General features: G+C 32.2%; 1 protein-coding gene across 1 annotated transcript; it reads left to right on the top strand.

The window, feature by feature from the left end:
• Positions 1–366: 366 nt before the first annotated feature.
• On the top strand, positions 367–12206 carry stk38b (serine/threonine kinase 38b). The gene is given in 14 exon segments (XM_051105322.1): positions 367–672; positions 1442–1623; positions 2023–2074; positions 4424–4546; positions 4631–4714; positions 4888–5011; positions 5178–5332; positions 5473–5575; positions 9044–9105; positions 9189–9306; positions 9420–9580; positions 9582–9640; positions 9721–9815; positions 11919–12206. Coding segments are annotated over 13 exon segments (1410 nt in total). The 5' UTR covers positions 367–672; positions 1442–1492; the 3' UTR covers positions 12062–12206.
• Positions 12207–12807: the final 601 nt, after the last annotated feature.

Consider the following 12807-nt stretch of genomic DNA (forward strand, 5'->3'; position numbering starts at 1 on the left):
TGATTCAAAAGCGTCGCAGATGCGTTGCGCAGGACGAGAGTTATAATAAGGAATCGCGCAAATAAACAAATAATTTTAAAAATGTGAATAAATTACTTTTGGGGAAGACGAAGTGTTTTTAATATAATTTAAATGACTTTTAATTACAAAAAAAGAAATAAATATAATAAATAACTATTTATTTATTTATTTATTTATTAATAAATGAGCCTTTAGTCTACATATTAGAGATTTTAAAATGTATACGCATTATGTTAGATGTCTAAAAGTCTTTAAATATGTTTTATATGTTTTAATCATTAAACAAAAGCGGATAAAGAACTGTATGAAAGTCTCTCTCTCTCTCTTTAGAGGCGGAGCATCTCATTTCACTTCATTTCTCATGTCTCTCTGCGCGAATCGTCATCACATCAGTCTAACAAACGCAGAAGTTGCACATAAAGCCTCATTGTTGCTAAATAAAGTCGCGTTTCACCCCGTCAAAGGCGTACGCGTTTCTCCGTTTCGTTTTTTTCTCAGCGCGTCTAAAACACTTGGAAAAATCTCCCGTTTTTTTTCTCTTTTCTTTCTTTTTTTGGAACTCGCTTCATGTCTGTTTGCCAAGAGAAAACGTGTCGAGGAAAACATCGTTCTTCAAGAGCCAAAGAGAAGCTCTGAGGAGCTTTACATCAGGTTGGTTGGCTTTTCGATGTTTTTATTTCGTTTTAAACGTTGAGTTTGGCGTGTTTGGTGGAACGCTTGTCGCTGACGTCACGAGTGTGGCCCCGCCCCCTCATCCAGCGTTCCATAATTATACGTTCTGAACTTCTGTAAGCATATCATTATAAAAACATACGCATGCTTTTATATTTTACCTTATTTGTTCGAAATATTGTATGTTATTACGTTGTTTTGTTTTAAAACTAAATTCTAACTTTGTTTGGAATTGATATACTCATTTGGTAATTGGAGTATTTATTTGAGAATTTAAATTCAATGTAAAAGCATATATCTATCTGTCTATCTATCTATCTATCTATATTTTCTGTTTCATTGTAAGCATGTTGGTTAATAATTGGTTAAGTAATAGCAACACCATTGTTCCTGAAAGTTGAGTCTGAGTTTCCTCTCTTAACCGTCTCTATATTTGCGCTTCAGACCGCAGATTCTGAACAGACCGTCTGGACAATTTCTGCCAAATGTTTTTATGGTCACATTTGTTCTTTTCCATAATGTGTCTCAGACACAGGCTGTTTTCTGCAAATATAGCTCAGTCTGGGTGTGTTAGATGCAGTACAAATGACTCTAAACACTCATCCTGTAGTATTCTGTCAGAGTACACTCATAAGATGTTAATACCTTGTTTTTTTCTGCGTTCTTTGCATGACTGTAATATGCTACATGAGTGTAACGTGACTCCAGTGCACATGTAAATCGTGTTTGTGTTTGTAAACTCCTGCAGATCTGCATCCAAACCGGTTCCAGACCAGCAGGCCGGGCGGTTCCGGTGACCATGGCGACCCGAGGCCACGTTTCCAGCTCGTTAATGAGCAACCACACCAAAGAGCGAGTGACCATGGCCAAGGTCACGCTTGAGAACTTCTACAGCAACCTCATAACTCAACACGAGGAGAGGGAAATGAGGTAGAAACATCATAACACAGCCTCACAAAGAGCTCTTTATTCTCCACGAAACATGCTCAAGTCACACTAAGAGTGTGATATTAAATAAGCAAAACACTGAATCAGTGATCTGAAGTGTTGTGCTTTGTCAGTGGAGCGTAACATCATTCCTGTGTGGTGAAACACTCTCTTCCTGTGTTGCTCATTTACTCAGTGTTTATAACTTTGAGAGTCCTGTGCTTAAGTTGACACGAAATGAACTTTCCAGCCTGTTTACTTATGACGCATTTGTATAGTTCAGAAGTCTGCTGCGCAGTATTTACTGCATACTACTTACTGTTTGTTTAAAGTGAGTACATTCTGACTAATTTAGTAGTCTGCATGCTGCAGAAATATGATGAGAAATATTGTTGTTGACAGGCAGCAAAAACTGGAGAAGGTGATGGATGAGGAAGGACTGCCTGATGAAGAGGTAACAAACACACACAGTAACCATAACAACAAATAACTATAACTGTAACAATAACTGTAACAATCATAACTTTAACTGTAATCATGTATCATTTATTATGATACCATTAACTATAACTGTTATAGTTTCATGATCATGATAACTATAAATGTAATCATAACAATATTTATAACCACAACTAGAATGATACTGTAAACAATAACTGTAATCGTAACTATAATAGTAACTAGAATCATAATATCTATAATAGTAGCTAATGAACTATAATCATAATGATATCACTAGCTATAACGATAAATGTAATCATACTGATATCTGTACTGATAACTATATTGATAAAGGTAGCTAAAATAATTGTAATCATAACTATAATGATAAATGATAAAATTAACTATAATCGTAGTGATATGTATAACATTAACTATAACGATAACTGGAAACATAAGTATAATGATAAATTAAAACGATGACTAGAATCGTAATGATAACTGTAACAATAATTACGTAATCATAATGAAATCTGTACCGATAACCATAATAATAATGGTAACTATAACGATAACTGCAAAAATAACTATAACAATAAATTATAACAATGACTATAATTCTAACAATATCTATGACAATAACTATAATGATAATGGTAGCTATAACGATATCTACCGAAAACTATAATGATAACAGTAGCTATAACGATAACAGGTATCATACCGATATGTGTATCACTAACTATAATTTTAAAAGTAGATATAATGATAGCTGTAATCATAACTATAACATTAACTTAAATGATAATGAGAACTTTAATTGTAATCATAACTGTAAATATAACTAACGATAGCAATATCTGTACCAATAACTATAATGATAACTGTAATCATAACTATAACAATAAATTCAATGGTAACGATAACTATAATCATAATATCTATAATGGTAACTATAACGATAACTGCAATCATAATTGTAACTTAAATTGTAACAATAACTATAAGGATAACAGTAGCTATAATGGTAACAGTTATCATAATATCTGTACCGATAACTGTACTGATAACAGTAGCTATAACAATAACTGTAATCATATAATTTTCTTTACCGATAAATATAATGATAGCCCTAACTAAAATGACAACTGTAATCATAATTATAACAATAAATTAAATGGTAATGATAACTATAAACATAACAATATCTACAAGAGCAACTATAATCATAATATCTATAATGGTAACTATAACGATAACTGTAATCATAACTATAACAGTAACTATAATGATAACTGTAGCTATAATGATAATGGTTATCATACTGATATCTGTACTGATAACTACAATAATGGTAGCTATAATGATAATTAATCATAACTATAACGTTAACTTAAATGATAACTATAATCATAACTGTAACGGTAATCATAATCATAACGATAACGATATCAATATCTGTACCTATAACTATAATGATAACCGTAACTACAATGACAACTGTAATCATACCTATAACAATAAATTAAATGGTAACGATAACTATAAACATAATAACATCTATAAGAAAAACTATAATCATAATATTTATAATGGTACCTGTAACGATAACTGTAATCATAACTTTAACTTAAATCATAACGCTAACTACAACTCTAACAAAATCTATAACAGTAGCTATAACGATAACAGTTATCATACCGATATTTGTACCGATAACTATAATGATAACAGGAGCTGTAACGATGACTGTAATCAGAATAATAATGCTAAGCTTAATGATAACTTTAATAGTAACGATAACTGTAACGACAACTTAAATCATACTGATATCTGTACCGATAACTAAAATGATATCCATAACTGTACAACTGTAATCATAACTATAACAATAAATTAACCTTAACAATAACTATAATCATAACATTACTATAATGATAGCTATAATCATAACTGTCATCATAACTATAGCGATAACCCATTGCTAGTTAATCATAACTATAATCATTACTATAATGATAATGTATATGAAAACGATAACAATAAAGATAACGTAAATGATAACTGTAATGATAACTATATTAGCATCCACGTCAGCATGTGACCTTATTATGTGATCAGTTATACGATCTTAACTTTCTTATTTATTCTTGGTGCGCGTTGCAGTTTTGTTGTCGGATGGATTCTGAATGTCAACGTTTTCGTCGTCTATCAGCTTAAAAAAATAGTTCTGAACATTATGGGTGTGGTGTGGACTTCGCTATTATATTTATCGACTTGTCTTATAGTTATCGTTACATTTATCGTCCTTGGTGTGAATGGGCTATTTCACACATATGTAAATGAACATGTTGCTTTGCAGAAGCGCGTGCGTCGCTCGCAACATGCGCGTAAAGAGACCGAATTCCTCCGGCTGAAGAGAACCAGACTGGGTCTGGATGACTTTGAGTCGCTGAAGGTGATTGGACGAGGAGCGTTTGGAGAGGTGATTATGATAATGAGCACAAACGACACTCTGATGAATCTGTGTGTGTGATACGGTATATAAATGTGTTTCTGCTGTGTGCAGGTGCGTCTGGTCCAGAAGAAGGACACGGGACACGTTTACGCCATGAAGATCCTGCGCAAAGCCGACATGCTGCAAAAAGAGCAGGTAACGGATGAGTCATTAATAACAGATCACAAAACGTAAAATAAAATTTGTAATATGTTATTTTTTGTGTTGTTTTAAATCATTTTTTGTCGTTTTTATTTTTCAAGTTTTTATGTTGTGTTTTAATTTACTTTTTTTTTTTTTTTTTTTTTTTATGAAATTTTCTGTCTCAGGTGGGCCATATCCGGGCGGAGCGGGACATCTTGGTTCAGGCAGACAGTCTGTGGGTGGTGAAAATGTTCTACAGTTTTCAGGACAAACTGAATCTTTACTTGCTCATGGAGTTCCTGCCTGGAGGTGAGAGCAGATGTGTCTTTATAATAATGACTCATTGAAAAAGACCTGAATAATCTGAGTTGATTCTTTTCATGGAATCAGTGAATCAATAATCCAGATCTCTCTTTGTGCTTTCGATACTCAAGTATGTGAAATATTAAAATCTGATCGATCTTGTGTTCTCCAGGAGACATGATGACGCTGCTGATGAAGAAGGACACGCTGACGGAGGAGGAGACGCAGTTCTACGTGGCCGAGACGGTTCTGGCCATCGATTTCATCCATCAACTGGGCTTCATTCACAGAGACATCAAACCAGACAACCTGCTGCTGGACTCCAAGGTCAAACACCCTGACAGGAGCAGGAAGTTACTCAACAACCCACTTCCTGTGTCCTCTTCTGCTTTCGCAGCACTTCTCTGTCAACAAGGCGTCTGATTGGCTGAGAGCTGTTTCATTGCATATGTTTGTGTGTTTTTCAGGGTCACGTCAAGCTGTCTGATTTCGGCCTGTGTACGGGACTCAAAAAGGCACATAGGACCGAGTTTTATCGCAACCTGAACCACAGCCAATCAAACGACCTCAGTGAGTGAACAAAACTTCTGACTAATCTTAATTCTCTTTCCAAAATGATCCGATTTAGGGAATTCCCATATTGTACTTCCAAAGAGCTCAACCTCCCATAGACTTTCATTCAAGGGGTGAAAACTTTTGCACAACAACTGGAATGAAGCCTATGCTAACATGGTAGCAATGTCACAACAAACATGTTAAATCATGGCAGAAACATGCTAGCAAAGTGCTAACTCGTGTTAGCAACATGCTAATTCATGTTAGTCATGTGCTAAAACATCTTAGCAACATATTAATCATGCAAACATTGTCTTACAACATCTAAACAACATGGTAATTAACGTTAGCCTGTGCTAACATGTTAATGACATGCCAATTCATGCTAGACTAGTGTTAAAACATGTTAACTCAAGCTAGCAACATGTTAGAAGCATGTTAGCCATGTTTTAAATCAGATTCTTTAGTAACATGTCAGCATACTTTTAAAACATGAAAGGACACATTAGACACGCTAGCGCATGTTAATTCATGCTAGCATAGTGTTAAAACATGCTAGCAACATGCTAAACATGTAAAAGACATGTTAGCAACATGTTAATTCAAGCATATAGTTAAAAATAGCAGGGTGATATTTCATGCTAGCAACATGTTAAATATTAGAAACATGTTAGCAGTATGATGTTAATGTTTTAAATATGCTAGCCTTGTATTAAAAATGCTAAAGACATGCTAGCACATTCATGTTTGAATAATGTTATATCATGTTGGCAACATCTTAGACATGTTAACGTTATGTTAATTTGTGCTGTCCATGTGTTAAAACAGGCTAGAAACATGTTAGTATAGTTTTAAAACATGATAGCAACGTTAACACGTTAATTCATTCTAGCATAGTGATAAAACATGCTAGCAACATGTTAAAGACATGCGAGTAACATGTTAAACATGTTAATGTTATGGTAATTCATTGTAGCCAGGTGTTAGAAACATGTTAGCAATTTGCTAATTCATGTTAGCTTAGTGTTAAAACACGTTAGCACCATGTCAAACAAGCTGGAGACTAGCACATTCATGTTTGCAGTGTTCATACTAACATGGTTTTAAACCTGTTAATATAAAGCTAGTTCATGGTACCAACATGTAAAACATGATAGAAATATCTTAGCAACATGCTAATTTATGTTAGCATAATTGTAAAACATGCTACCACCATGTTAAACACATTAGAGATGTTTTAACAACATGCTAGTTCATGCTAGCATAGTGTTAAAACCTGTTAATGTAAAGCTAATTAATGCTAGCAACATGTTAAACATGATAGAAATATGTTAGCAACATGCTATTTCATACTAGCATAATGTTAAAACCTGTTAACATACTGTTAATTTATGTTAGCAACATGTTACACATGATAGAAATGTTAGCAACATGCTAGTTTATACTAGCATAGTGTTAAAACCTGTTAATGTAAAGCTAATTCATGCTAGCAACATGTTAATTCACATTAGTATAGTGCTAAAACAGGTTAGCACCATGTTAAACATGTTAGAGAGATGTTAGCAACAGGCTAGTTCATACTAGAATAGTGTTAAAACATGTTAATGTAATGCTAATTCATCTTAATATCATGTTAAACATATTAAAATATGTTAGCAACATGCTAAATGTTACCCATGTGGTAAAACATGTTAGAAACATGTTAACAACATGTTAAACATGATAAAAAATATGTTAGCAACATGGTAATTCATGTTAGCATAGTGTTAAAACTGGCAAGTACCATGTTAGCAGAGACATGTTAGCATGCTAGTTCATACATGCTGGTTAACAATATGCTAATTCATGTTAGCCATGTGGCAAAACATTAGAAAGCTGTTAACAGCATGCTAATTCATACTATCAACGTGATAAACATGTTAGCAAAATGCTAGTTCATAATGCTAAAGACATGCTAGCACATTCATGTTTGCATAATGTTATAACATGTTGGCAACATCTTAGACATGTTTACGTTGTTAATCTGTGCTGTCCATGTGTTAAAACAGGCTAGAAACATGTTAGTATAGTTTTAAAACATGATAGCAACGTTAACACGTTAATTCAATCTAGCATAGTGATAAAACATGCTAGCAACATGTTAAAGACATGCGAGTAACATGTTAAACATGTTAATGTTATGGTAATTCATTGTAGCCAGGTGTTAGAAACATGCTAGCAATTTGCTAATTCATGTTAGCATAGTGATAAAACACGTTAGCACCATGTCAAACAAGCTGGAGACTAGCACATTCATGTTTGCAGTGGTCATACTAACATGGTTTTAAACCTGTTAATATAAAGCTAGTTCATGGTACCAACATGTAAAACATGATAGAAATGTCTTAGCAACATGTTAATTTATGTTAGCATAATGCTAAAACATGCTACCACCATGTTAAACACGTTAGAGATGTTTCAACAACATGCTAGTTCATGCTAGCGTAGTGTTAAAACCTGTTAATGTAAAGCTAATTAATGCTAGCAACATGTTAAACATGATAGAAATATGTTAGCAACATGCTAGTTCATATTAGCATAGTGCTAAAACCTGGTAATGTAAAGCTAATTCATGCTAGCAACATGTTAATTCACATTAGTATAGTGTTAAAACAGGTTAGCACCATGTTAAACATGTTAGAGAGATGTTAGCAACAAGCTAGTTCATTCTAGAATAGTGTTAAAACGTGTGAATGTAATGCTAATTCATCTTACTATCATGTTAAACATATATTAAAATATGTTAGCAACATGCTAAATGTTACCCATGTGGTAAAAAATGTTAAACATGATAAAAATAAGTTAGCAACATGGTAATTCATGTTAGCATAGTGTTAAAACTGGCAAGTACCATGTTAACAGAGACATGTTAGCATGCTAGTTCATACATGCTGGTTAACAATATGCTAATTCATGTTAGCCATGTGGTAAAATATGTTCGAAACCTTTTAACTACATGCTAAGTCATGCTATCACATGATAAACATGTTAAAACATGTTAGTTATCAATATGCTAATTCATGTTAACCATGTGGTAAAATATGTTAGAAACCTTTTAACTACATGCTAATTCATACTATCAACATGTTAAACATGTTAGCAACATGTTAGTTCATAATGCTAGTTAGCAATATGCTAATTCATGTCAACTATGTGGTAAAATATGTTAGAAACTTTTAACTACATGCTAATTAATGTTATTACATGATAAACATGTTAGAAACATGTTAGTAACATGCTAATTCATGCTAGCATAGTGTTAAATTGTACTAATTCATGCTAGCAACATGTTAAATCATGTTAGTAACATTTTATTGCCGATTTCAAACTTATTGTAAACATCCAGACGTGGCTTTGTCAAGTTAACACATTTTATTTGTTAATATTCATTTTTATAAACGAACGTTCAGTATTATATGATTAATTCGCGCATGTTTCTCGTAGCGTTTCAGCACATGAACTCCAAGAGGAAGGCCGAGACGTGGAAGAGGAACCGGAGGCAGCTGGTCAGTGTTTACGACGGCTTCATCAGCCGGTTCAGACCAAACAGGAAGTGATGCGTTATGTTATGTTGCTCCACTTCTTTCAGGCCTTCTCCACGGTGGGAACGCCGGACTACATCGCGCCGGAGGTCTTCATGCAGACCGGATACAACAAGCTCTGTGATTGGTGGAGTCTGGGCGTCATCATGTACGAGATGCTGATTGGTAAGAAAGAGGAATATTCGCAAATAAAATCGTGAACTGCCAGAATCTTTGTTTTTAATGAAAAACAACTTATATTAGCTAATCAGATCAGCGGTGATATCGTGTTTTTGTAGGCTACCCTCCGTTCTGCTCGGAGACTCCTCAGGAGACGTATAAGAAGGTGATGAGCTGGAAGGAGACGCTGGTGTTTCCTCCGGAGGTGCCGATCTCTGAGCGAGCCAAAGCGCTGATTCTGCGTTTCTGCTGCGAGGCGGATCATCGCATCGGAGCCGCCTGGCGTGGACGAGATCAAGAGGAACGGCTTCTTCGAGGGCGTCGATTACGATCACATCAGGTCTGACTGTGTAACGTTTGTGTGATCGTAAACGATTGCGTGAGTTTCTGATCTAACGAAGAGTCTCCGCTCGTTCGCAGAGAGAGACCTGCTGCGATCCCCATCGAGATCAAGAGCATCGACGACACGTCCAACTTCGACGAGTTTCCAGAGTCCGACATCCTGCAGCCCACAAGTACGATTTAACGATTCTAATGACCTAATGTTGAACCTTTTATTAAATCACACCATGATGTCTAAATTAAATTAAATTAAATCTTCAAAAAATGATGCTTTAAAGTTACATCAAGAAGGAAAATGTTAATTAATTATTAAGGTAAATTAAATTAATGCTTCAAAATAAAATACACCAATAGGGACTAATTAAATTAATTAAAATTCTTTAATTCTTCAAAATAAATTGCATAACAAAAGACAATTTAAATTTGAATTAATGCTTTAAAATAAATTACATCAGAATTTCAAAAATTGTTTTAATTGTTTTATTATATTGAGAATTTAAGAATATATTAAATTACATCAAGAAGGAAAACTTTAAATTAAATTAGTGCTTCAAACTAAATTACATCAGGAAGGAAAAGTTTAATTATTAAAGTACATTACATGAAATTAAATTAAGGCCTTAACATAAATTACACCAAGAAGTAGAAACATTTAATAATTAATTAATTGTTTCAAAATAAATTACAGCAGTAATTCAGTTAATGCTTTAAATGCTTTAATTTCATCAAATTTAATTTAATTTAATAAATGAAATTAATGACTCAGAATAATTTGATATATTTAATATTTATTATATTTTTAATTAAATGAATACTTCAAAATGAATAATTACATTTTTCCTTCTTAATATAATTTAAGTAAATTAAATTTTATTATTGCCTCCAAGTACATTACATCAAGAAGGGAACTTTTAATGAATTGCTAATTTCATTTTTCAAAATAAATTACACCAATAAGGAAAAAAAATAATTAAAGTGAATTAATTAAATGAATGCTTCAAAGTTAATTTCATAAAGAAGGAAACTGTAATTCATTATTAAATCCGAAGTCCGAAGTTAAAAATATATTATACTGAGAAATTAATATTTTAAAATTAATAATTACACATTTCCTTCTTAATATAGTTTAAGTAATTAAATTACACCAAGAAGCAAAAACATTTATTTAATTATTAATTTAATGTTTAAAAATAAGTTACACCAAAAAAACAACAATTAAATAAATTGAATTAAATAAATTAATGCTTTTTAAAGTTAATTTCATAAAGATGGAAAATGTAATTAATTATCTAATTAAATTAAATTAATGCATATTGAGAAGTTAATGTTATACTGAGAAAGGATTTGATTAAATTAATATTTCAAAATGAATAATTACACATTTCCTTCGTAATATAATTAAAGTAAATGAAATTCAAATTGCATGAAGAAGCAAAAACATTTAATTAATTATTAATTCAGTGTTTCAAAATAAATTACACCAATAAAGTGTAATTCATTAAAGTGAATTAATTAATTTAATCAAGAAGGGCATTTTAATTATTAAATTATTAAATTAATTAAATTGAATTATTGGTTCAAAATACATTTGATATATTTAATATTTATTATATTGAGAAGTTAATAATATATGAAATTACTCTAATTAAATTAATGCTTCAAGATTAATAATTTAATTTCAATATAATTCACATATTAAATAAATGCTTCAAAATAAATTACAAATATAAATTATAAATGTAATTAATTAAGGTTAATTAATTCAATTAATGCTTCAAACCTAATTTCATCAAGAAGGAAATTAATTAATTATTAAATTAATTTAATTAATGCTTAAAATAGATTTGATATATTTATTATATTGAGATGTTAATAATAAATTAAACTGAGAAAGATTTTTTTTAAATTAAATTAATAAATAAAAATTAATAATTACACATTTCCTTCTTAATATAGTTTAATTATAAATAAATAAATTAATTAATTAATTTAATAAATTAAATAAATAATTAATAAATTAAATTAAAACATAATAAATTAAATAAATTAAAACAAATATGATTAAAAATTATTACTATAATGTTATAATCTTAAACACTGCCTTATGTGTAATTTAAATGTTTTGCATTCACTAATATAGTAATTTACAGCACTAGTTAAGAGAGACCTCATTTCCTTTAGAAGTTGATGAATGAATCAAGAATCACATCACATTTGAATCGAATCATGTGAATCGTGAATCTTGTGTTTGAACTGTGTTTTGCTGTTCTGTTAAGGTCCGGTGGTGGCGAGCAACCATCACCCAGAGTCGGACTACAAAAACAAGGACTGGGTTTTCATCAACTACACCTACAAACGCTTCGAGGGCCTGACGGCCAGAGGAGCCATTCCAGCCTACATGAAGAGCGGCAAACGATGAATACTGAGCTCCAACAGGTCAAAAAACACTACCAAACAAATCATCTCCACGTCCAGTCTTCCAAAGACAAACACTTGCTTTGTTTCCACTTTATATTCGTGCTTGAGGATCATCAAAATCACATTTTTATGCTGGAAATCTGAAAAGCTTAAATGGGTAAGTTTTTGAAGATCTACCAAAATACACATTTGCAGCTTTTCTGGAATGCTGTGGATGTTTAAAGCTTTTTATATATATATTTTGTGCCTTACAACATCATATCCAGGTTAGAAAGCTTCACGTTTGTCCCTCAGCGGAGACAATCACGTTCATTTTCTGTTATAATGACAAGTTATGGGTTTTTCCCCATAGACGCAGTTAGTGTTAGTATGATACGGATGCATTTTAGTATTTGTTTGCAGCTTCTGACTCTCATTCTGAGCTTTCATGGCTGTATTTGTATATGGACGCTCACGTCTTTAGATTTGACTGGTGCTGATTTGACTGTCAAAGGTACGATTGGAAATTCACGTGATCTGCCTTTGTGAGCGAATGGACTTATTGATGTCGGTACGATTTATGAACGATGCAGGCTGTAAAACTTTCTTTGCAATAGTAGTTTCTTGGAAAAGTCCCTTTTTTTTTCATTTTTAGCATGCGGTGAAGCATTAAATATTTTTATATTAATATTTAACCATCTTTAATTGTATCTGCAGAGCTGTTTCTGTTTGTGTGTGTGTGTGTGTGTGTGTGTGTGTGTGTGTGTG

Source organism: Labeo rohita, unplaced genomic scaffold, assembly GCF_022985175.1.
Source record: "Labeo rohita strain BAU-BD-2019 unplaced genomic scaffold, IGBB_LRoh.1.0 scaffold_96, whole genome shotgun sequence".
In the NCBI taxonomy this organism is placed as follows: domain Eukaryota; kingdom Metazoa; phylum Chordata; class Actinopteri; order Cypriniformes; family Cyprinidae; genus Labeo; species Labeo rohita.